The 26,001-nt window shown below is 36.9% G+C and overlaps 1 protein-coding gene across 3 annotated transcripts in view; it reads right to left on the reverse strand.

Moving 5' to 3' along the window:
- Positions 1-273: 273 nt before the first annotated feature.
- The window catches only part of LOC111508542 (uncharacterized), a 32,286-nt gene continuing 6,558 nt past the window's right edge, over positions 274-26,001 (reverse strand). The window contains exons 1-5 of one of the 3 annotated variants that reach the window (XM_023164086.2): positions 16,261-16,415; positions 10,098-10,425; positions 4,841-5,154; positions 3,175-3,508; positions 274-1,332 (exon numbers count right to left, since the gene is read on the reverse strand). In XM_023164086.2, the coding sequence (XP_023019854.2) occupies positions 1,093-1,332; positions 3,175-3,508; positions 4,841-5,154; positions 10,098-10,382 (1,173 nt within the window). In that variant the 5' untranslated portion in view covers positions 10,383-10,425; positions 16,261-16,415 and the 3' untranslated portion in view covers positions 274-1,092. Of the gene's footprint in view, positions 1,333-3,174; positions 3,509-4,840; positions 5,155-10,097; positions 10,426-13,661; positions 13,854-16,260; positions 16,416-26,001 lie in introns of those variants that run through there. The other 2 variants (XM_023164087.2, XM_023164085.2) reach the window with 2 other exon arrangements.

The following is a 26,001-nucleotide window of genomic DNA, read 5'->3' on the forward strand; positions in this document are numbered from 1 at the left end:
CTGAATATTTCAAAGACAGACAGTATCAATATGAGAATGGAGGTGAAAAGTATCCCACATACTGATTTCGTTAGTTCATCCCTTATGGGTGATATCTCCCTCAGAATAAAAATTGGCCTGGTTTAACACTTCTGCATGTGTTCTTCCGACATATTGCTGTGCATCATTTTCAAATAACACGCTGTATACATATACGTGTGAATCAATTCTGTTCTGAAATAACTGTAACTTTTCAGTGGATATTAATTCTAGTTTGAAAAAAGGGTTATTCAAATCAACTGAATTTATTTTTCATATCCATATTTTTGTGATTTGTATTGCTTTCCCCCACTGTTCCACTTTCATTTCCATCCTCCCTTTCAAAAACTCATCAGAGCATTATAACTTCAGCCCCCTTACAATTTTACCTTTTTAAAATATCGATTTATCCAAATTCATATTTTTAGACAATGGAAATTCAAAATCCACCATTCGTCCACGTTCTGAAAAACCGAAACCGGTTCGTCAACTGATCAATTGGATAAATGATAATTGATTCAATCGCCAATCACCAGAAATGCAAACTTTTCTCAACTCACGTTGTCTTCACTTGATTGGTAAAAAGCGTGTTTTCAGGAGATGTACTTTTTCTCCATCTCCTGAAATATCCACGTCGAGTGTATTGCATTTCTGGTTATTGGAAAAAGTGCTTGCTTTGGATTTATTCTATGCCAGAGATTCTAGTTTCACTTTTTATTTGATAATCGATTGTTAATATATTGAAGTGAATGATGAAATATCAGTCTCTGACTGTTCTGAAGAGTTCTGTGGTCATCCCTTGGTTTTCAATTAATGAAAAGGTGCACATAGAAAAACCCTCAACTCTGTGAGGACATTTACTCCAAGTTCGTTAACGAGGAATATCAACATAATATATTTCGACTCTAGTATCACTACGAGTTTCATGGAATAATATATCATTGTTTCACTTGGCAACTGTTTCGAAAGTCTGACGCTGAGTGATCCTATTATTACTTTTGTACCCTTGTACGAGGAATTTCCATTATCATCATCATTTCTGTATATAATCTGGGCAAATTACGTTCAGCCCCACTAGCTCGGACGAGGTGAAGCAGTGCTGACAACTACGACTGGTTTCATCAGGTATTGCGCCAGCGGTACCACTTTCCCATTGATTTGCTGAGGGGCTGTGATGAAATGGGTAGACACTAATGGGGTGAGTCCATCGAGACCTTTTGGGACGATTGCCACTTTCTGGAGGACCAGACCTTGGTTCACTGGGTATGACATTGGAAGCATTGATAGAGCTGTCGTTTGTACAGGCTGGGAAACCTGAAATGAGAATTACGTTATGATGCTGTATAGAATGAACAATTTACTCTTGTACAAGTAGTTGTTACGTCGTCATGTTTCATTTGTACATTCAACTTTAACAACATATACCAATTTTTATAAAAATGAAACTGTTAAGAAGCAAATATTTTGTTATTAAGACAAACAAAGAATGAAATACTTAAGACTGAGAGAGATAATTGAAATGAAGGAGTGTACCATATGAAAGGTGACAGTGAAAAAGGGAATGATACGAAGTGATAAGTGTTTTATGGCTCATTTTTCAACTGGCGAAGTAGAAATAACTGTGTCGAGAGTTTTTTACAGAGATAGTCAATATGTCATTCCCATCTAAGCGAACCATCTATAATTATACTTAATAATTTGACTTGAGCTTTGGTTGTTACCCTGGTATTAAAAGATACAGTAATTTTCTGAGTTTTTTCCCTGTTAAGTTTCAGTTTGTTGAATGTGAACCAGCTTTATGTAGATTATAAAAAGGGATGGACCCAAGATGGATCCCTGAGGTGTTCCATGATCCATGGACCTTTCATCTGATAAATTACCATTTACGTATTGGTACTGCCTGCTAATATCACTCTGCACCTCCAAAAATGTGTCTATATTCAGTGCATGTAACGAAATAATTATACAGAAAGTCTCTATAGAGACTCTGATCTTATTTAGTGAATGTTTCGTTTGGATTTTATGAATAATGAAATATCTCAACAAATGAAAACACAGAAAAGGAAATATGAAAAATGAAAGCAAAGCAAAACTGCGACGTTGACCGCCGAATGAGAAATCACTTTTTGTTTTTCACTGTAAGCTGTCAACTAGGTAAAACCCTAGCACATTAATAACCTAGCACCACTGTCAGATCGAAATGAAGTTTTTCTGGTGGCAAATACTTTATTTTTGAATTCTGGATATCTAGTTTCTTTGTAGAGGAAACTGTAGAGAAACAAAACGAATCTGCGAACCGCTATGTTCATGTTAAATAAGCAAGGTTTTAGTTTTGTGTACATCCCACAGATGGCGCCTTTTTTTTGCTTCAGGTTTGATTGTTGAAGTCATATGAAGTCAAATGATGCATTTGTGGTTCAGCCCAGCACCTTAATGCATAAAATTAAAAGATAGGAGACCTTCATTACTGCTATCAAACATACCGAGTTGGATCATAATCGGTGAAATATTTTCTGAGCAATTGATGCAACACCATCTTTTCATTACAACTTTAACGTGTAGAACACGTTTATATATGACCTTTATTCATAAAATATGACAAGGAATCCCCCTGTGAGATTAAAGTCAGCACTTGAGTTATATCCTATATATTTCAATCATTTCATCGTTAACGATTACTAAGTCATCTTTCCTTACAAAGACGCCATCCATGGGAACAACAGAGAACTCGATCCTCGGATATCAAAAGTAAACGAGGCTCCCAAAGGCGGTCAGTTGCGAATCCAAGCTTTGATATTGACCGCCGACGAGATTCGTTCTCTGTGTTTCACTGCAAGGCAACTATTTGAAAACCAGAGCCTAAATAACGCATTTATGATTCAATACTAGACAGCGATGTTTTGACCCGCTATAGGTCTCATCAGAGGTACTAGACTAACACACAAATGCGTTGCTGGACTCTAACTGCCTTAAAGGACAATACTGTTCAGTTTTGATATTCGAATATTGATTTCTTTGTCATCCCCATAGGTGGCGTCTTCGTAAGATCGTCATCGTGAAATGAATCTATTTATTTCAGTAGATTGCTGTAGTTATTAGTCAGTAATAATAAAACATTCAACAACTGAAATGAAATGAGTAGTGAATTCAACCAACCTCTTTCAGTGTCAGATTTTGGGTGACTACAGGAATGCTAGTTTTTGCCAATATTGGAATAGCAACCTTCTCTTGGCTACTACCATTCTGTCCATTGATGCTGGCATTAACGGGCTCATTTCTGGTGTCCATAATAGAATCGTGCGCAGAACTAGTACTTGGACTGGAAGCAACAACTTCAGGTAAGAGTTTTGAAAAGTCTACATTGTCGAAATGCGATGAAATGTCCTTTTTGAGAACCGCCAAACGCTGTTGGGCACTGATCTTTTCTCTTGCCAATCTTTCCATTTCATGTTCCAGCTCCCGTTCTTTTCTTTTCAAAGTCTGAATATACCTGTTGAAAAAAGTTCATTTCATGAGTAATCAAGGACGATATGAACAGTTTTTTAATATCGGATTGCAATGGTTAACATTTTTTTTCTTTGACTATAGAAAATAATGTGACCACTTCTTGTTGAATTTTAATAGTTCGGACTACCATTGAAACATTGTCAACCACTTTCAAATCACAGCTTTGAACTAATCACAGTTAATCAGATTCATAAATCAGATGAGCAAATTCATAAGTGAGGGATCTGACAGAAAAAAAAAACCCAATATTTAATTGAGTATCTGGCCACAAGAAAATCAATGAATTATATGTCTGTATGAGTCATGACAGACAATTCCGCTTTCTGCTTCGATAAGTTTGTTGGGGGTCCTTAAGAAAATATGAAGGATAGGTTCCTGCCATAAAAATATCATGAACTACCAAGATCACTTGAATAACATACCAGGGCAGGAAAAGAGATGTGTTGAATATATCACAGAAAGAGCTCAAGAGTTTTCAGATAAAAAGTGCACATTTCATGAAGAGGTAACACTAATTCCTTCCTAATTGTAACTATCTGCTTCAAACTAAACAATTTTGGTATAAACAGTATTTTGTATGAATCAAGAAGTGAAAAAAGCTTGACCTGATTGACATTCTTGATATCTACTATATGATCATGCGCAGTGAGTTAAAAATTGGCGAACTTTATAGGTTGATGAGTTTAGTTGAGCGTGTAAATATGTTGCATGAATATTTCAATTAGTTATCTATCATTCAACATCTCAAGTTGCTAAGATGAGTTAGCTTGCATAAATCCACCTTATTCAAATTGACTACGTTATGTTCAAGTTATGATAATTGAGGTTATGACATTGGTTATTGGTCACGCATGAATGATTGTTATGTCATAATAGAAGTAAAGTCACAACGAAGCTGTAATACAATTAGACTGAAAGACTATGACGAATAAATCCACTGCAGATGAAGAGGAAATCGCATGAGAGGAGCGCCGTGTTCAGTGTTGCCAAGTCTACTGTTTTTGCGGCAGATCTTCTATTTTGGCTCTCAACCTGTTTGTTTTATTGTTTGAGAATTATAATCTGCCAATGACCCAGTTTACTTTCTTAAACAACTGTGAATCATTTACTGCAGTGAAATTTTGGGGATGTTTTCGTCGGTGGTTGCATGTAGTTTTTCTTTTCATTCTTATATCAGTTCATAGTTAATTTATAACTGGCTTAAAATCAAATACAGTTTTAAACATTTGGCTAAAGTGACTGTTATATAGACAATTGTTGGGATTCATTTGATGAAAAATGAAAGCAAAAGTATGTATGACTGATATTTTTTTACCTCAAAGCTGAATGGAGAATACTCAAATTGGAAGTCTTTTTCTCGTCTTGCGTAGAGGGCAGCTGCTTCTTCAAGATATCGAAACACTCTTTAAGGTGTGCTCTTCTGTGTTTTTCAAGCTTGTTATGGACTTCTCGGGTGCCAGCCCTGAATACCATAGGGGGTTGTTTCCTTTTGCTATCATTTCCGTTGGTTTCATCGATTACCAACGGGTTCCTTATATCGAAACTGTTATGTAGAATCCTCTGCCTGGGGATTTGGGAAACCACCGTCGTACTCGAGACATGGCCGTCCTGATCGATCTTTTTAACATACTGGAAAAATATATGAAAATTCATTGATATATCAATGTTTTTGGTGGTATCTCTATGATTAGATTATACCTATTGAATGGAACAAACTTGGTGGGTGTTTTTATGTTGAGTAAGTTCCTATGTATTTATGAAAAAACCTGTTCCAAGTTATATACTTTCTTGAATGTTGAATGTAGTAAAGGCTTCATTTCACAATGTTATTATATTTTTGGTGAGAGGTTTCGGTCCCTTTAATGCATACTTTTTCACGCGATTTTCGTTAAACTTGCGAAAAAAAAAAAGTTTTCATAACCATTCGCTGAAGAAAGGTACAGGTACAGGTACGACAGATTCTTCAAGCTCTACGATGCTTATGTGAGAACTACCATTCAAATTCTCCTCAAACTCAGCATACTCGGTTTCACAATTTTCTGACGAAGAGTTTAAACCAGTTACAGAAGATTTATCTTCATTACATACCGCACCGTATATCGCATTAACCGCTTCGAACTCTTTATCGAAAACTTCCTGATTCATTTTAATGAAGTGGAATCTATGAAAATTAATAATTCACGGATAAAATAGAAAACCCAGAAACGAAAAAGTTACTTTAGAAAAGGTCACTTTAATCAGAGACTCGATAACTGAAGTTACCTCCCCACTACAACGAGCATAAACATCGCAGATTGAAGGAATGACGTCACAGATACCCAGAACAATAATATAATAGTAATAATAATAATGGTCCGTGACCATAAGAGAGCAGGAATTGGAGCATTTCTCTTTAAGGCAGCTGCCCGAGCAGCTGATGAACTCGGTTTAGTTTTAGACACTGAACGAGGTGACCACAACTTTGTCAGGATGGTGTCTTCAACACCTCAGTCTACCGCAGTCGCGTGATGGGTATAAAGGTTCCTGACACAAGGTGCAGGGCCTACCGCGAGGCGCCCGAGACCCTTATGCACTTGCTATCAGCATGTCCAGCATAATGCGGTCTCGGCCTATATCCATCGACATAACGCGGCCCTAAGAGTGCTATATTACCATCTTCGGCACTCTTACGGTATTGACGAGACACCCTACGGTGTTACCCTACGCTCCGGGGGATATTGAATCTGTTGTGGGGAACGGGAAGTGCCGAATTTATTGGAACTATTCGTTCCCCACCCTCAGGCTCATACAAGCTAATAAGCCTGATGTAGTCCTTCTCGACCACCAGAGCAAGACGATATTTGTCGTGGAGTTTTCAGCTCCTGGCGAGACGAATATCGTCCGAATAGAGGAGGAAAAACGGATAAAATATCGAGATTTTCTCTTCGAACTCCGCAAACTCTATCCAGACCACTCAGTCGAGATGGTTGTTCTGATTATTGGAGTCCTTGGTAGAATGATGCTCACTCTACTCTCAAATCTTAAAATCATACCGGCTTGCCGCACTAAGGCAGAAATCTTACTCGGACAGATGCAGAATGCTGTCATTCTTGGCTTTCTGCGCTTGCTCAGGGCACATGATTCTCGGACCCAATGATCACGTACCCCACGGTATGGGGAGTGGTCGTTAGTTGATAATGCTGGCGCGCCCTCCCGAATGTATCGGGGCTTCGGGGGATAGGGCCTGACCAGCGCACACTACGGTGATAATAATAATAATAATATCGTCTTTATTATCTTCTAATACATTTAAAGCAAATTAATCAGGTACAGTTCAATTGTTAAATGAAGATAAAAAGCGAAGTTCAATTTACATAATGACAAATCATCATTTAATAGCTCTTCCACTTTACCTCAAAAATGTCGCCTAGTGCGCAAAGGAATAAACAAAAAGAATTTTAATTATCTTAAAATATTATGATTATTCATAGATTTGTAATAGGTAGGTTGCTATTGGGTCGTTAATAGTTTAAAGATAATAAAAATCATTTGAAATTGAAGTCATATAGTTTCATGGGCTCGGGAATGTCATTATAAATTGCACAGATCTGGTAGCTGAAACTCCTTCTAAAGAACTCTGTGAGAAAGAATGGCGGAGTTAGTCGGCCTTTATACCTCACATTAATATTGTGCACATCAGCTCTAAAAGTAATCAAGTATCAAGACCTTACACCCCACTGAAGGCGTGTACACTGCGAAATTTTAAACGCGTTTCAATCGAAAACCCATTTTCGTACACTTTGTACCTTTTTGCGGCAAACGTCACATATATAGTGTGAACCAACGAACTGAAGAAAACTCTATTAAATTCACACCCAGCAAATTGGATAGCAGTAAGTCTTGACCCATTCACTGTTTCGTCGTCACCTCTATTTTGAGGTTAATTGTAATATATTATTATTATTCTTTTTTTACCCTGGTTTTTTCTGAAAGTATTTCCTTTTGTATTCATTTTCAATATTCAGACAACGCTATTACTGTGTCAGCCTCTATTTGTGACCCTTCGTCAAAAACGGTCGGGAGTGCGAGAGAAGAGACCAGTTGCTGTTCTCAAGGTCAGTCAGTTCGGTTCAATTCAAAAATTTGCTCCCTCTATTTAGCAAAATGGCGCAAAAGGAAAACATTCAAATTCATATCACAGGAAATACAGTCCACGTACATTGATACTCAACATTCATATTGGTCGAATAGCGAAGGCTGCTTCTCATCAACTTGAGATTGGTGTACGTCGGAGTGATGTCTTATTCGGACTACTGGCGTTGGGGATATGGGTTTCATCGGGACTAGCGTTTCAGCAACCGTCGCGCGATTTTGTTGCTGTTCTTGGAGTTTCAAAAATCGAGCTGCTTCTAAAAGTGTTTCGAACCAGAAAGTTGGGTATAATTTCTTAAGAGTACACAGAAGTTGCTACAGCTGCAAATGTTTTTAAGATTCAATTCAATATACCTTGACGTTAACTTTTTTGATAACTCTTTCATTTGGACTACCAAGCTTTGTGGAACAAAGTTTTGGTTGGTTTTCGGGTTTTGCCGTGGTCTTCTTTGGTTACAATCTCCAAACGGTTCAACTGCAACTGGAGCAGTCATCTTCAGTGGCGAGGTCGAAGTACTCACCTTGACGTATCTCTCATTTGCATTTGAATCTCTCATTTCTGCCATGTCATTTATAGTGCATATTGTTAAGGAGGTTGGCGTAAATGGCCATGTCACGAAGTGACATGGTGTAAACCTCGAAGTAGGAATGGGTCAACTGAGGCTGAGCCTATGGCGAGAAACGCTTACTGCGCAACCTCTGCTGCAGGCAACCACTGATGCATTTGAACCCAGGTTTGTGTTAAATGAACCCTATAAAATACAAATAAAACAGAAAACAGAGTCAGATGTTACAAATGCAATACGCATATATACAGGACGGCTCAAAAAGGCTCAAAAACCAAAGAAGGCTCAGGATGTGAAGTGTACTCCAGATCATTAAGCCTAAGGATTAAGTGGGGAATGGGAAAAAATACCAGTGTGGTTGAAACATAACTGGCTGGTATCTCAATCGCCACAAAAGAAATAACCAGGAAAGGAATTTCTGGCAAAAACATAACAATCTGTACTGATAGCAGACAAGCCCTTGAACAGATAACGTGTTACCTCAGGGCTAGTACTAGAGTGCCACCAAGATTTAGCCAAAGCCTCCGTAGATAATAATATTATCGCCAAAGCCTCGGTAGATAATAATATTATCCTGAGGTCGGTTAAAGGGCACGTCAGAAGTAAAGGTTATCGCATTGCCGACTCTTTAGCCAAGGAAACGGCTGAACTAAGAATTTTAGGACCAAGTGGCACCTACGGCCTGATGACTTCGACAATTGCGGAATTAGCCAAACGTTACACCCATGCTCATTCCCTAAAGAGATGGGATGAAATCAAAGGATGCAATGTTGCCAGGATCACCCTGGACGACCCTGGTAAGCTGGCGCCGACGAAATATCTGGCGATGACCAGGCTTAACAGTAGAATTTCTGACTGGCCACTGTCAACTAAGGAAACACCTCCATAATATGGGGCTAGTGGACACACCTCTATGCAGGATGTGTGAACAGGAGGATGAAACTGTCAGGCATGTCCTATGCGAGTGCCCGGAGCTATCGTCAACAAGAGAGTGTGTGTTCGGCGAGTCTTGGCCTACACCTGCCGATATAAAGGAGATGTCTCCTAGTGACTTGTCCACCTTCCTGGAAAGGACATTATGGACGAGGATAACTCCTCGGAAGGATGTACAATGGGTCACATGTGGCCTAAGTGATGTGGGCCTACATACACTCACTCTCCCCACTCTACAGATACACGCACTTTCTGTAATGGCGGGTTCGCGCCGACTTCCCGCGCGATTTGGGTGGCATGGTTTCGTTTTGGCGGTTTTCAATGCTGTTTGCCAGATCTGGTAGATATGTTCCCTCTTCCTTTCTGTTGAAGTAATCTTGGTATTTGTGTTTTTTATGGCTTCTAAATACATTCTTTTGTATCCTTTCGGACAGTGCATGTTCAGCGACTGCAGACTTTTTGGTCTGCCCCAATCTGCAACTCCGCTTGTGCTCGACTAGGCTGGCACCAATGCTTCTTTTCGTGTGACCGATATGAACTTTACCACAGTTACATAGAATCCTGTAAACCCCCGATGATTTGAGTGAATCTCTGTTTTCTTTTGCCGAACTCTGTTGTCTCCTTTAGAATTTTCCCGATTCGATTGGTGACACCTTCTATGTATGGCAGATAAACAGTATCTTGGGGTTGATCTTCACTGGTGTTCCTCTTCTTCTCCCTTGAATTATGTCTTTTCTCTCGGCGAACGGCCACTGAAGATGACTGCCGCAGTTACAAAACGTTTGGAGATTATACCCAAAGAAGACCACTGCAAAACCCGAATACCAACCAAAGCATTGACGGCAGTCGTGAAGGCCGACATTTATGGAACAAACTTCCAGTGACAAAATTTTGAATTTGGATTCTGTTTACAACCATACTTTTACACTGTGAAATATTTACCTGTGAAGGAGGAGTTGAGGTGAACGTAATCGGCCCTTGAATGATAGCTGGTGCAATATTGCTGGAAGATATGACGACTGTTTGGGGCGAAGTATTTGCTGTGACTGTTTTGAGATTGGTGTACGTCGGAGTTATCGTCCTAGTTGGACTACTGGGGGCGGGCGTTGGGGATACGGGTTTCATCGTGACTAGCGTTTCTGCAACCGTCGCGCGATTTTGTTGCTGTTGTTCTTGGAGTTCCAAAAATCGAGCTGCCTCTAAAAGTGTATTCAGCAGCGAACTCATTTTCTGTCGGACTCAGTTCGAGTGAGATACGTTCTGAAGGGGCCTGTAACAAACATTCAGTTAAGTTCAATACTATTGAATAGAGATAAGAATGGAAAATAATATATTTAAATCATGAATGAACTGGCCCGTTACTTGATGGCAATCAATTGCTATTTCCATGATCCTTCTGTCAAGCTCTCTCAAGGCAATGTAAGACAACCGAGGAACTTACCAAACCAGAAATTCGAAAACTCAGAATTCCAGCAGTGGCCTCAGTTCGTCAGAAACGACCAAATTAACGAGGAGATTCTGAGGAATAGCTCCGCTAAGAAGGTAGACCCGCAGAAAAACAATTTTTCTTTAGCTTCGAAGAGCTACTTCCAAAACTCACCCCCGTGGTCACCACCAAGGACTTCCTCGATGAGGTTACGATCGACCTATACCTTGACGATAAGGCAAAAGCAAATGAAGATGAAGTAACAATATTTCCCTCAACATCCAGGATACCACCTGGGGCAGAAACCCGCCGCACTACCTCTGAAGAAGAGGAGTGCGAGTCTGAGACGCTCAAGGTGAAGGTGACCAACGTGTGTGAGGACAACGAAAACTTCAACAAAGCGAAAATTGCAGTATCCACTGTGCTGAACATTTCAGGAACAGAGATCATTAATGAAACGAGTCTTTTCGAAGAGTACGAGAGGGTGAATGAGGTTCTCAATGGTCATTGCAGCTGACGAGACCATCTGCTAAATTCTGCTCCGAAACTGCTCACTATCAATATGCTCGTTGGGGGAGATATGTTTGCATCCAGAGCTAAGAAGACTATACCGGAAAGATCTGAACCGAATTTCGAAAATCACACCACACGAAAAAGTGAGTACGAACGGAAGAAGGACGTCGTGGAAAAACAACTGGAAAACCTCGGACTGGGAAAAAACCATAACTTCAAACTCCAATCCAACATCGATGAGATCATCGAGCACAACAAGATGTCTGCAAATCTTGTATCTCCCGAAACGCCACCCAAAAAGACCAAAAGGGAATCAGACTCCAAAAGGAAAATTTCGGAAAAGTACGGAAAGCTGTTGAACGCGGTGGAAAGCAAGAGATCGAAGAGGAGGGTTGCGGAGAATTTCGGAAGGTTAAGTTTGGACGATTATAATGGGGCGGGCGGAACCCTTCATTGTTATAAATTTCATATGTAAACTTGATATTTGGGATTCTGTTGTTAAGGGTTGGAACTAAGTCCTCCAAGCGAGCCATTGAATAGCCAAAGTTTTTCCCACCATCACTTTGCAGTAGCAAGATGGTGGAACTGACTTTGGCTAGAAGACAGCAAAAGCCTCTCAAGGAAGAGAAGCCGTCACAACCAGTGTCTGTACTTCCCTACGTCAGAGGAAAGGATAAGGAGAATTGGGTCCAAGGACAAACAACATCAGCACCTGCTTCAGATCCGGAAACACCATCCGTAGCAGCCTCACGAAAACCAGGCCACTAAACGCGGACTGCGTTTCCAAGAATTGCATTCATCGGATACCATGTGAGTGCGGCAAATCCTATATCGGTGAAACAAAGAGGCCATCGAAAGTCTGCATTGCTGAGCACAAGAGAAACACACAGCGAGGAGAAACCAGCAAATTGGGAATGGTAGAGCATGTTTGGACTCATCAACATTCAGTGGTCCCAAGCTGAGATCATCTTCAGGGAGGAATACTGGTTTGAGAGGAAGTTCAAAGAAGCTGCGTATATGTTATCCAACGACGCATTCAGCCAAGCTAGCGCAACCTATAGAAATCTGCAATCAAGCTGAAAACGGTCATCTCCCGCCAAACGTACTCACGTTAAAGCGGGGAAACGGAGACAGGACGAGACGAGACAAGTTTTATTTCCCAAGGAACTGCATTCATTAGTATACATAATTTAATTGAAAAATGACAAGTTTCGCTTGGTAATACGATAGTTTGCAAAAACATTATATAATATTATATTAATAATATTATATATATTATATAATATTATAATAAATATAGTTTAAGAAACTAAAAAACTCACTTTTAAATAATATCGAACTAAAAAGTTGAAATATAAAAAAAATATTTTCAACTTTTCAGTTCGATGTTCTTCAAAAGCGTGTTTTTTAGTTTTGTAAACTATATTTATTTTATCTAAACATTGGGATTAATCAGTCGTATATTGTTTAGAAAAATGCCCATTGATATTTTCCGATTCCGGAGAGGGAGCCTGAAAATCAGCTAATAACTCCAAGGATGGACTTATGGATACAATAAGTAACCCTCTTTCGTAAAGTGACTTCGAATTATATCAAGGAGGTTGCGTACAGCGCCATCAGCCCGCGAATAGATCAAGCAATAATGTCGATATGTCAAGGAGGGGACGTACAGCGCCATCTTGCCGCGAATAGATCAAGCAATAACATCCATAATTCTGTCAGAAACAGATCCCGAGCTTGAGAGTTACAAACATACATATACATACAGATGAAGCTAATATAAAGCGTGTAAAAAAATGAAAAAACATCAATTTCATTTTCCATTTCTCTATTTGAAGGTAGAATCTATCGAGAAGGAAAAGGGAATAGGTGAAAGCACTCTAATGACGTATAAATAATCATCTTTTGAAGGAATACTACAGCAATCACCAGAAGACGATTGTGGATACTAACAACCGAAACGTCGTGAAGTAATTTGGTTTGAAATCTTTTATAGTTTAATTTATTTTTAATTTTTGCTCATTTTTATTGTTTTGTATTTATTTTTACTTTCTAGTCATTTTCATTTTTTATTTTGATATTTTATTCATGTTATTGTATTTTAAATTCAGGTTTTATTGCTTAATATAATTGAAATTTTAGCTATTAATTCTAATTTTATTCATTTTTTCATAGATTTCGAATCAGAGTGAAGTAATATTGGACAATGGAAGTCCGAACTAATGAAATTCACCATAACACGTTGTCAACCACTTTTAAACAATTAAGGAGTATTAACTTGAAGTTATGCGCTGCTTGCAATACAAAGAAAACGTCTGGTATTGTGAAAAATGCACATGCTCACTCTTCATTGCTCGTTCGTAATTTTTCGGCCGAAAACAACACCGTAATTATGCCTCAGCCACCGCATTCACCCGATTTGGCACCCTGCGATTTTTCCTGTTCTCAAGATTGAAGAGACCCATGAAAGGACGGCGTTTTTTGCGACGATTGAGAAGATAAAAACCGAATCTGAAGGGGGCTACTTTGAACAGGACGAAATAGATGTATTTTGACAGCGTATTTACCTGAGAAGCATTTTATTTCATTGAATCACCCTGTATGAATCAACTTCCTGCTAAACGTGGTATCTCTAGTTTCGCCTTCACAGTAATAACAATTAGGCTAACAAACGTTTCATAAACAATGATAAAACTCGTGCCGTTTCTTCATAACACCTCCCACCCGAGTGAACTGTTTTTTCAACACCTGATGCATACGCAATAGAGTAATAACTGTATGGTTATAACGACCAGATAAATTTGAGGTCACTTGTTAATTTCTGTTTAATCGCACACGTTATCTAGCAATATCTGTAAAGTTATGATTCATCATCATAATGTGCGGATCATCAATAATGTAAGGAGACTTCATGACGCTCTGAAGAGATAGCACATTAGAATGTTTATTCAGATAGATTCGTTCAATGATGATCGCGATTTGGAAAATATCATTTACTAGTGGGTATAGTTCAAGTAAACGATATAGTGCAACCTACCTTCCAACGGTGCCCATTTATACACACATCGGGAGCGATTTGGAAAAACGAGATCGGTTCTGCCGCCGATCATGATTCCGCCCCATAGCATTCCTGTACCACCTCTTTATGTGTGGACTTCCTGGACGTGTCTCAAACGTTCATTATTTCCAGGTCGTCTCCACAGTCTTACTCGACGAGAATCTGGATGAAATCCAAATCTGGATTCGTCTGTAAACAAAACTGTGGCCCAATCATTTGCATCCCAGTTTTGATGTTCTCGACACCACTCTAATCTTCTACCGCGATTGCCTCTCGACAAAGGTGGACATCTAAGTGGCCTTCCGTTGTGGAGATCTGCTTCATGCAGTCGATTTCTGACAGTATCACGACCAATGGTTACCTGGTGCATCTGCTGCAACACGTTAACCAACTCAGGTGCTGTGATTGTCGGTTGTCTTCTTGCGGTTAAGACCAAAAATCGGTCTTGAACTGCAGTTGTAGCGCGTCCTCGCCCTGGATGTTGTTCGGCTGGACTGCCAGTTTCACAGAAACGCCGCCATAATCGACTGATAACACTTTGGGAGACCCCCAAACGAAATTTTTTTGATACTCATCTGCTGAAACGTAGCCGAATCCATTTTTTTATGACTTTTTGAAATTTGATTAATATGCAACGAACAAAAGTCATCTTGAATAACTCTACAACTTGGAAAAAAACAATATAGACTAGCACCCAAACTTACTGATTCTTCTTCATTTCAAAGGATGAAGGTTAAATTAGCCAGTCAAGTTTCCAGTCATTCGGTAGCTACAGCGATAAAAACTCATGCCAGTAGTTTTAATATGGATTTTCATCAAGTATCATTCAATAAATTTTCCTTTGGATTATTTATTTTCTCTTCTCACAAGGGTAAGCATTTATTATACTTTGAAATTTGACAATAGAAATTTAAAAACAAATGTTAAAAAAAATCAATAACTCAACATTCTGAAAAACCTTTAAATCTTACTTTACAAAATATACGTTTATTTCACCACCTTGTCTTATGTTTTATCAGTTCCTAAACCGTTCATTCAGATCATGGTCACAAATTTTTTGATCGAACCTCGTGCAGAGGTGCACGATAGTTCTTATGAAAATCTCGACCCGATACATCAAAGACGCCGACCGGGAGTGAATTTACTTGTGTTTACTTATATACGGTGCTTAGGGAGACAAAAACAGTCTCCTTCAACAAAAATATTCATCTTAATAGTGTATTTTGCTTTTGTAACCAGGGATACGTTAACTGGAATGATTTTTTTGTAAATAAACATTTTCCTTCGAGAAAAAGGATAAACTGCTTTTTATATTTTGCAATACAGTGATTATTATGAAACCCACGATTCATCAATATTAAATTTGGAATATTGTTTGTGTTATATCTTATAACCGTATCATTGAAATCTAGGTCAGTATAAAAAATGATTCATAGTAAACAATTGCAACACGAACACATTTCCGTAAAAGAACATATGAAAAACGTCAAGTTGATGCGATGAAACGAAAATTTAATACACTATAAATGAAACACTACTACAGGCTACTACAGGTTTAAAAAACCTTCAGCATTTTATTACTATCAATTTCTTCATGTTTCTTGTCGATAGATGAAGATTTTTTATTATTTATGCAATACAAATAATATTTCTTCAACTTGTACCACATGTGCGTAAAATTTGTGAAATGAAGCGTTTCTTTGTCAATGAGTTGATAGTTTTCAGTGAAAAGTGTCAAAATAGGTATGTGAAAAGTTTTCACAATTCTATTTTGCGTGAATTCATACACTGTCCAGGTGAATACACAAATAACACCGAATAAGGTCAACTCGAGAGGCTCGAACATGTTGAGGTGACAGGACAGTTACTTTTGCCGTTTATTTCCGAATAAATGATGACCTACGCAAATGAAATCTGAAGAAAAGTAGAATAACATGCGTTCGAACTACAAAATAGTAAACAATTAACGCTGCCCTTCATAGAACTGGATATTTTTTTCAGGAGTGTACAAAACAAGTCAAGTACAATTGAGATATGCACGAATTTAAGTTTATGCAACTGCGCAAATAAAAGTTGCGGAGGGTTTTTCAGCAAAACAGTTTCCTTACCTATTAGTGTGTTCAGCTCTCCTTCGATTTTCCACCTCACAACAATCATAACTGTTATAATGCACATCGGTCTATACACCAAACCAATACTTAGGATACTAAAGAATAATGAAACACGTGGCTAGATTGCTCCATTGGCTGCGCACATCACCAAGAAACGTACAGTGCGCACCACGCATTTCAGATTGCCCCAGCGTCGGTGTGGTTTGTCGGTTTCTCGCTGTTGCCACATATACCAATTTTTCAGGTAAGTGCACGATTATACTCTTCAAAATTTGTTTACCAAATTTTCATCCGAGAGAAATGAACTAACTGTAAGATCAGTGATCTACGATTTTCCAAATGTAACTTGGAGACTAACGTCATTTTATGAATATTACTACGGTTTGTATTTGAACCTCAACTGGATTTTGAATACATTCTGATGTGAGAGACATCTACAACCGGGTAATGATTATCGCGGTTTCTGTGTGTTTTGAAGGGATTGCCTTTTAAATGTTTGAGATAGGCTTCTATGTACAGGTAAATAATAAAGAATCCTTCCTAGGGTTACCGTCCAAACCACGAAGACAAATCTACAATATCGGATAGATTAGGAGTTGGACTTGTCCAACACTTTGTATGGGGAAAACTTTTGATGAAGAATGAAAGAGCGTAGAAGTAGACATGAATTGAACTACCGCTATGACGTGTTACATTTGAAAAAGAAAGTTTTGAAACGCAATCTTTTGGAATGTCAAGTACTGATACGGGTGAAGAAACTGCTGATTAGTGTCTCTACACTCCGCCTGAAAAAAATTCCCAGCCGTATCTTAGTAAAAAAAATAATTTCGATCGTTTCTTAGTGCGACTGTACAAGCAGCCTTGTCTGGGAGATCACGTGCACTAGGCATGTTAATGTTTTGGAGCACTCCATTGCTTGGTTGGACAGAGTATAATGAAATGTCTTTTCTAATGTCAAAATTATCAAAATCTATACCTAAACTCGGGTAAAATTATTAATCATGTACTAGGTAGGTAATTCATATCATTCAAATTGTTGAGCAGCTAATTCGGTAGAATGGAGTTAATTGAACAGAACTGGCCGATACTTGATGAAAATCCATATTAAAACTCATTAATATAGTTTATTACGATACACTATTAATGAGTTTCAAAATTGAGTTAGTATGAGGAAGCTGTTCTATAGTGAAACACGTGTTCTAGTTTTGGTCACGTTGATTCAAAAAATATTGAGTACAATATACTAATGAAAAAATCATTCAAAAAAAGCTGATTTCTGTAACTTCCTATGTTACTAATAATACTATTCTCTCATGCCACATTGACAGCTTAGCCATTGCAAAGTTGAAAATGATTCACATACACGAGTGCTCACATTATTAGGTCGCTTAAGATTCAGGAAGTTCATATGCATCTTTTGAATCTTCTCGCAGCTTGTATAAAACTTGCATTGCGTTTTTTATGTTAGCCCCGCGATGACTCGAGTAATCTTTGACCACAGTAGCCATACTTTCCTTGATGGTATTTGCAGACCGGCATAATCAGTTGATGTGCCAACACTATTCAGTACTGCCAGAGATATTCTTTGTAATTTCTCCTGATGCATCGCCATGGCTTGTGTATGAGCATTTTATCGGACATAGCACTCAAAAAACAGACAAACCATAGACACGTGTCTATGCTTTCGTCTCATCATCAGTGGTACAGCCAAGTGCAAGGATGGGCAACATTTGGTTGCCAAAAGAAGAACAAATTAACGGAGCCACCTGCAGAAACCAGCCGCACATTTGTGGTTTCGGTTAAAAGGTCTTGTGCTTAAAAGAATACTACTAAAAAAAACACGGAGGCTGCCATAGCTACCGGCGTGACATCCGGGTCCGGGAAATCATACAGATTTGAGGAAAATCGAGTGTTTTGATATGAATCCAATTGATAATTTTATCATATATGTATGATTTACTGGACCCGGGTGTCACGCAGGTAGCTGTAGCTGCCTCCGTGGTAATACAAGATCTATTAACCGAAACCACATATGTACGACTGTCTTCTGCAGACGGCTCTGTGTATTTGTACTTCTTTTGCAAACCAAGTGTTGCCCATTCTTGCATTTGGCTACACCATACTGATGATGGGTCAAAAGACCGAAACACATATCGATGGTTTTGAGTGCTATGTCCGATAAAATTATTTTTGGATTTATATCAAGACCCTCGATATTCTAACTTGACTTTCAAACCAAAAGTTGCTTAGAATCAGCCAGTTTATTTTCAATGAAACATATTTCATTCCCGAAAAGGGTAACATCCAAAACCAGGGTAAAAGCACCCCCCGGCACAATTGCAGTTAGGTAAGAGCTTCATCTCGTTAACAAATCCCCCAAGAGCGGGGAAGAAACGAAGAAACATTGCATGTACCAATACTCTAATTTATTGAGCTTCATCTACCAACAGGCAACTTGTACACATATGTGTTGTGTACATAGGTAGCATCCGCTGAACTCATCTGTAATTTTTTTTTAATGCAAATACTTGAATTCATTACATATCGTTTCAATTGCATGTGTCATGTTTTGTACAGCCGGAAGCCCGATAACCGCTACAAACTCTAATTTGCTACGTGCTCGCGAGTCAATTACATGTTTAATTACTTGTGTGCGTTAAAACTTGTACCTACGTTACATGAAACCTATTATTTTTTCAATTTCTTTCTCGATCAATGAAGTCTTGCTTTTCTAATTTGTCATCCTTTCGGTTGCAACCGACATTAATAGGCTCTGTTCATTAACGTTTCCAATGTCTATATAAATATGGTTTTATGTAGTTATGCAATGCCATTTTGTTGACGTATCCTTTGAGTGAAGTGTTCATTGTGTAGTCCTGTAATTATTCTCTGCTGATCCCATTTTGTTAACGTGTTTTTTCAGTAAACAGTGTTCATTCTGAGTTGATAAAGTTTTGTTGACGTCCTTTTTTAGTGAACAATGTTCATTCTTAGCTGATCCCATTTTATTGACGTACCCTTTTAGTGAACAGTGTTCTTTCCTTTCTGAGCTGATCCCATTTTGTTGACGTGGCGTGCCTCTTCAATGAACATTGTTCATTCTGAGCTGATTTCATTTTGTTGACGAGTATTTTAAGAGAAGTGTTCATTCTGAACCGATCCCATATTGCAGACGCGTATTTTAAGTGAACAGTGTTCATTCTGAGCTGATCCCATTTTGCTGACGTTTCCTTTTAGTGAACAGGACACGTCGTCATTTTAGTGAGCTAATCCCATATTGTTGACGTATCTATTTAGTGAACAGTGTTTTTTCAGTAGCTCTGTACTTATTCTGAACTGATCCAATTTCTTGACGTGGCGGGCCTCTTCAGTGAACAGTGTTCATTCTGAGCTGATCCCATTTTGCTGACGTGTATTTTAAGAGAACAATATTCATTCTGAGCTGATCCTTTTTAGCTGAAGTTTCTTTTAGTGAAAAGGACACGTCGTCTTTTTAGTGAGCTGATCCCATATTGTTGACGTATCTATTTAGCGAACAGTGTTCTTTGAGTAGCTCTGTACTTATTCTGAGCTGATCCCATTTTTTGACGTAAAATTTTAGTGAACAGTGTTTATTGAGAAGCTTTATGATTATTCTGAGCTGATTCCATTCAGTTGATATGTCCTTCTAGTAAACAGTGTTCATTCTGAGCTGACCCCATTTTGTGTATGTCCGTTTAGTGAAGTGTTCATTCTGAACTGATTCCATTTTGTTGATGTATCCTTTTAGTGAACAGTGTTCATTATGAGCTATTCCCATATTGTTGACGTGTCCTTTAGTGAACGATGTTCACTAAGTGACCAGGTATATTCTGAGCTGATCCCATTTTGTTGACGTGTCCTTCAAGTCAATAGTGTTTAAATAAATAGCTTTTTAATTATTTGCAGCCTATTCATAATCTGTTAAGTTAATTAATCTTCAATTCTCTTCCCACACGATCCCCTTATAAAGGATTTTCTGAACAGGTAGCATAGGTAGGTAGGTCTAAAGTGAGTCAATAAAAAAAAAACAATATTTCACCGATTAGTAAACGATAATGACATCCAAATATTCTCCAACAACGGTTTTTTTATGATTTTCATTCAGTACTAATTGGTTTTTAGGATAGAAGAAATATTAACATTTTCTAACATTCACATCATTATGACCAGCTGTCGAGCATGTCTGAAAATTTATAGTTGAGTGGAGCAAATGTCATGTGTCTGATTTGCATAACAATATCAAGATCTGATCTAGTCTAAAGAGCAAAATAGCGGTGAAGTTCATCCACCCGTTGCTGAACAAAAATTTAGCCGAGTACTGTGACACTATTCCCACATCTAACATTTCGAAAAGAATAACGAAATGCTTAATAAATGTTATTAATATGTACAGGGTGTACCCTAATTAAAGAAGTGGATTAATACAATACTTACTCATCTGTAAATTCACCGAAACAGGATGCAAAATAGATACTCTTTTTCATGAGTTTAAGTATTTTCGGTAAATTTTCGTTTTGTGGACACCCGGCGATTTTGAAAAAATTTTTGACTGTACTTACGTATCTTGATGCGTAGATTACGAATCTGAAAGAAAAAAGCTGCGCTCTCCCTTATTTAAAAAGTTACGGCCCTTCAAAGTTCAGAAAAGGGCAGCTTTTCAGCCTTCTTTTTCACCAAATAAACTATTTAAAAACACAAGCATTTATTCACTAGGTCACCTTTACACCTTATTCCTCCTTCTTTGACACTTTCCACTTCAATAATCAACATTTTTCTTATAAAAAACTTAATTTAAAACCGAATGCTTCTCCTGGTGACACTCTTATATTTGTAGGTTAGATACTAGTGACATTTCAGAAAAAAGCGGTTGGTATTTGTCGTCACCTGCTATTTTAAATTCGTAGATTTGAATTTTTAGTTTGACGTGAGAGAAAAATACAAAATGAATTTGAACGAAATTCATAATTTAGTGAAAGTAAGAAATAATTTAATTCTACACTGTTAAAAATAATTGTGAAAAGTGTGGTGTTTGGGAATGCAGGTAAACAAAGTTAAGTACCTCTATAGTTATACAGATGTATTAATGGCTGGTGTGTTCTTTCTAGTGCGTATCGATTAGGAAATATGATTTACATCAATATTTTCACAGAAAATGTAATGGGGTAACATTTGTATGTTTTCATTCTAACTGTGGAATTTCGATTTGAGCAGTTGCTCTCATCAGCATTGAGATGGAAATTTAAAATATTCTGTGCATTTTTTTCAGCTTCTAACACTATGTGTTATTTGAAAAGAAAAATATTAAAGACGGATATAAAAGCATTCTAGAAACTTCCAAAGTTTGTTCTTCATTATGAAAGTACCCAAAGGCCTTAGAAACTTCATTGGAATTTCTTCAGAGAATGTTTTTGAAGATACATCCGGATATAGGATCGAAGTAAAAAAAATGTCCTGTTTGAAAAAAAAGTATTCAACTTCATGAATGAATGAATATCACAATAAGATAAGATTATGTTTTCATTAAAACTAATAAACGTTCCTATGCTACATAATACATATCTCATGTGTAACTTTATTCATTTCATTTCAGATCGTTTCTTCGTACTCCGAAATATATTATATTTTGCAGTTTTTACCATATTTTCAAGATCCTCGATTTGAAAACAGGGCAAATATATTGTCAAAAAAGGAATAGTAATTATTAAGAGAATATTTTCAACTTGTCTAATGAAAGAACATAATTTCCTAATTTCTCAATTTTTCTCAATACTGTATAGAGTAAAATTCATAATCACCCTTTTGACCAATTTTCTTCCTAGGTTTTGAAAAAGTAGTCAAATAATTACAATGAAAATGATATTTTATTTCGAAGTAATTTAGCATACTGCAATCACACAGTATAGATAAAATTTCTCACAACTGACGATATCATTCATAGATAATAACTCTCGTGAATTGGGGTTTATTTTATGTGATACTACAAATGACTATAGATTTCCATATTATTAATACTTTAATACATTCTACCATATTTTCAAGATCCTCAATTTGAAAACAGGGCAAATATATTGTCAAAAAAGGAATAGTAATTATTAAGAGAATATTTTCAACTTGTCTAATGAAAGAACATAATTTCCTAATTTCTCAATTTTTCTCAATACTGTATAGAGTAAAATTCATAATCACCCTTTTGACCAATTTTCTTCCTAGGTTTTGAAAAAGTAGTCAAATAATTACAATGAAAATGATATTTTATTTCGAAGTAATTTAGCATACTGCAATCACACAGTATAGATAAAATTTCTCACAACTGACGATATCATTCATAGATAATAACTCTCGTGAATTGGGGTTTATTTTATGTGATACTACAAATGACTATAGATTTCCATATTATTAATACTTTAATACATTCATAATAAGTCATGTAATTCCTGCATTTATGGTCGAAAATTACAAAGGAGATTGTGAAAATTACTGTACTCGTATGGTAAAATCACATGACTCAATATGTAAATTCCCAAGGAGTTTTCACCAAATTCATTTGGTAGTATGACGTTCACAGAAATCCCTGTGATATCACATTATTTTACGTTGGTTACAAAAAGGCCAACGTAATATTATGTGATTTCACAAGATTAATTTTTGCAGTGTATATTTGGTTCAAGTAGGAGTGTTTGCAGCAACATTACGTTGTACTAATTGCAACTGCATTTGCAAAATTTACCTACAACTCATACTCATTAGGATTATTTTGCGGAGTATAAGCTTCTGTCAGTTTATTTCTTAAATCCATCTTACCTTAATAGACTACCAAAAACCAATTTACGAGCTAAAGAATTTGAAAAACATTTGAATTACTTCATGAATATTGACTGCATCAGTAGTACCAACCATATCATTAACCTTAAAAACGTAAAATACAGCGATATGTAACCAAAAAGCAGCTCCGTACATTTTTTAACATTTTTATAAGAAAAATGTTGATTATTGAAGTGAAAAGTGTTAAAGAAGGAGGAATAAGGTGTAAAGGTGACCTAGTGAATAAATGCTTGTGTTTTTAAATAGTTTATTTGGTGAAAAAAAAAGGCTGAAAAGTTGCCCTTTTCTGAACTTTGAAGGGCCTTAACTTTTTAAATAAGGGAGAGCGCCGCTTTTTTCTTTCGGATTCGTAATCTACGCATCAAAATACGTAAGTACAATCAATTTTTTTTTCAAAATCGCTGGGTGTCCACAAAACGAAAATTTACCCAAACAAACGTGTGGAAAACATGATGTGCTCAAATCCAAGCCACAAGCAGACATCGTTTAGCCATAGTCATTGCAAATGTCAATCTAATTGTAAATTGCACACTTTCAAAATGAATTGGCAGTAATCGCGTGTCGTTGCACAGCTGTGGCGGATTAAAACTACGGAGCGATCCAAGCTTCAGTTGTAAATTATACAGTAACATGCCTGGCGAATCCTATCTATTGGATAATTCACAGCTTCGATGGCATCGTAAACTGTACCTACGCTCGATGGATAAACAATAATAGTGACCTGAAACTGTGTAGGCAGTGAGAGAAGTCTTGTTGTGTGGGAGAGATAGAAGACTGACTTCGTTCTCATTCTTATTCCGGTCTATTTACCGAGTGAGAAGTGACATCGGTAGAAGCCCGGCGGGAATAACTAACCAGGGTTGAAAATGGTTAAATTACAAAATTGGCTATTGAAAAATAGGGGTTGGTGATAAAAGGGTAAAAATTGAGGGTTATATGTAGTTTTAATACTATAAAAAAATAAAAACAAAAAATGTTGACCAAAACATTTTTAAATATCTATGGAGTGGAACACTCTTTTCACTTAGGGATGTGAAAAATAAATTTCAACCTATTCTCAGACCTACCAAATATACATATAAAATGAGTATGAGTATGAGTATGACAATCAACACTGTGATACGAGAATTTTATATATTAGATGTTGATAGGTAGAATTGGTACCTCTGGCGTGAAATAAATTTGATGAAAACGCCTTTCCATACTAGAACTAAAACCGTCTCTCGACGGAACCTAAGGAGATGGCCATAGTCTGATCATATCCTCCTTAAGCAAAGAAAAGTACGACATCAAGAAAAAGTGAACAAGGAAATGAAAGTACATTGGTCAAACCAAGCGGACTATAGTAACGCGTTTCAGAGAAAACATTTCTCAAACCAGAGACAGCTAATGTCGCTTTATATGCCTCAGGAAGTGGAAAAAATAAATGAGAAATGCTTGAGATCTGTGCAACAGGCTTTTGAACGCCCGTGAAAGTTTAAAACTGGAACATTGTGAAATGCAACAAATATTCTATTCCAAACAACATGTTGTTTACTGTCTTACGTAATAATCACAATACAATATTAGATATTATAAAAATAGTTATTAACATATGAATTTGGATACAATAACGAACTAACGCAATAACTAATACTGGGAACTCATTTAATGGTACTATTTGGCGACCCTAATTACCGAAGGTGATGATTCGCATTTTAGCTCTACTCCTCCATTGCGAATTATATAAAAAAAGTAGAGGAACTTTCAACACTGTTTCATATTTTCTTATAATCTGATATGAACCAATTTGCAATGCGACGTTTCGTTTATTATATTTCATCATCGACTTTATTTTTTCAAATGCGGACCTGAATTTGAAAATATTAACATCTTGCTTCTTGGGAATAGGGCATTTTTAGAAATTTGTATTATTCAAAGCATAGACTCAATCTTATTTCCTATCTAATTTGGAAAAACCTTGCACACTATGTGACACAAGTTGTGAATGTAAATTTATTTCTTGTGAGCACCCAGCCTTTCATAATTAATTTCTTCATATTCGATTATTACAAGATTTTTTCATAAATTAATTTACTTCAGACATGTTAGATTTGTAGTTGCTCTTGAAATAGTTGCAGTCTCAAATACCGCTTTTGATTCGCCACGTAGTAGGTCGTAATCGTTTTTCCCAAGTTTTTTTCGATATTAATTAATAATTAATTCATTAATTTTGCTCATTTCATCAACCGATGATGTAAATGTCAATGAATTATAGTGCAAAACGTATAATTTAAAGTTTTTGAGATCTACAGATTTGTTTTGAATCTGTTGAATATTTCACCTTATGGAAAATAAGATGAAAGATAAAGGTGTGGTTTTTCAATATGCGCATATTATGTATTGCAGGATTCTTGATGAAACATACATGATACGTGAAGAGGCTGTAACATAGTAGACCAGAACTGAAGCCTTCAAAAATGGTAAAAAGTGGAAAAAAAATAGTAAGATGAAACCTATTAGAAAAGGAGGGAAATGTGATAAAAATGAAAGGAAAAATAAATTACGGGCGATCTGAATTCGGAGCGTTTATCTCGATTTCCGGCAAAACTACAAGTTCTATGGCGAAAAGTTAAATGACAACGTTGTGGGTATTAAAAAGATCTACAACTTTTGTATTTACAATTTCTTTACATAACCTAAAAATGTATGTGAAAAGTTCAAATAATAGGTTTTTGGTTATTTATTTTTATCTTTAAAAAATATATATTTTCTACGAAATTTGGTGGAAACTTAACTTTTTGTGTCCCAAATACACTGTAACTAATTTGATTTAAAATATTTATTTTTTCGCCTTATTTTGACTTAATATCAAAAAAGCACCATAATTTTCAATCGAAAATTCTCGCATTGAAA

This window comes from Leptinotarsa decemlineata, unplaced genomic scaffold (genome assembly GCF_025532065.1).
Source record: "Leptinotarsa decemlineata unplaced genomic scaffold, Ldec_3_MD MMD2_P_RNA_scaffold_1, whole genome shotgun sequence".
NCBI lineage: Eukaryota > Metazoa > Arthropoda > Insecta > Coleoptera > Chrysomelidae > Leptinotarsa > Leptinotarsa decemlineata.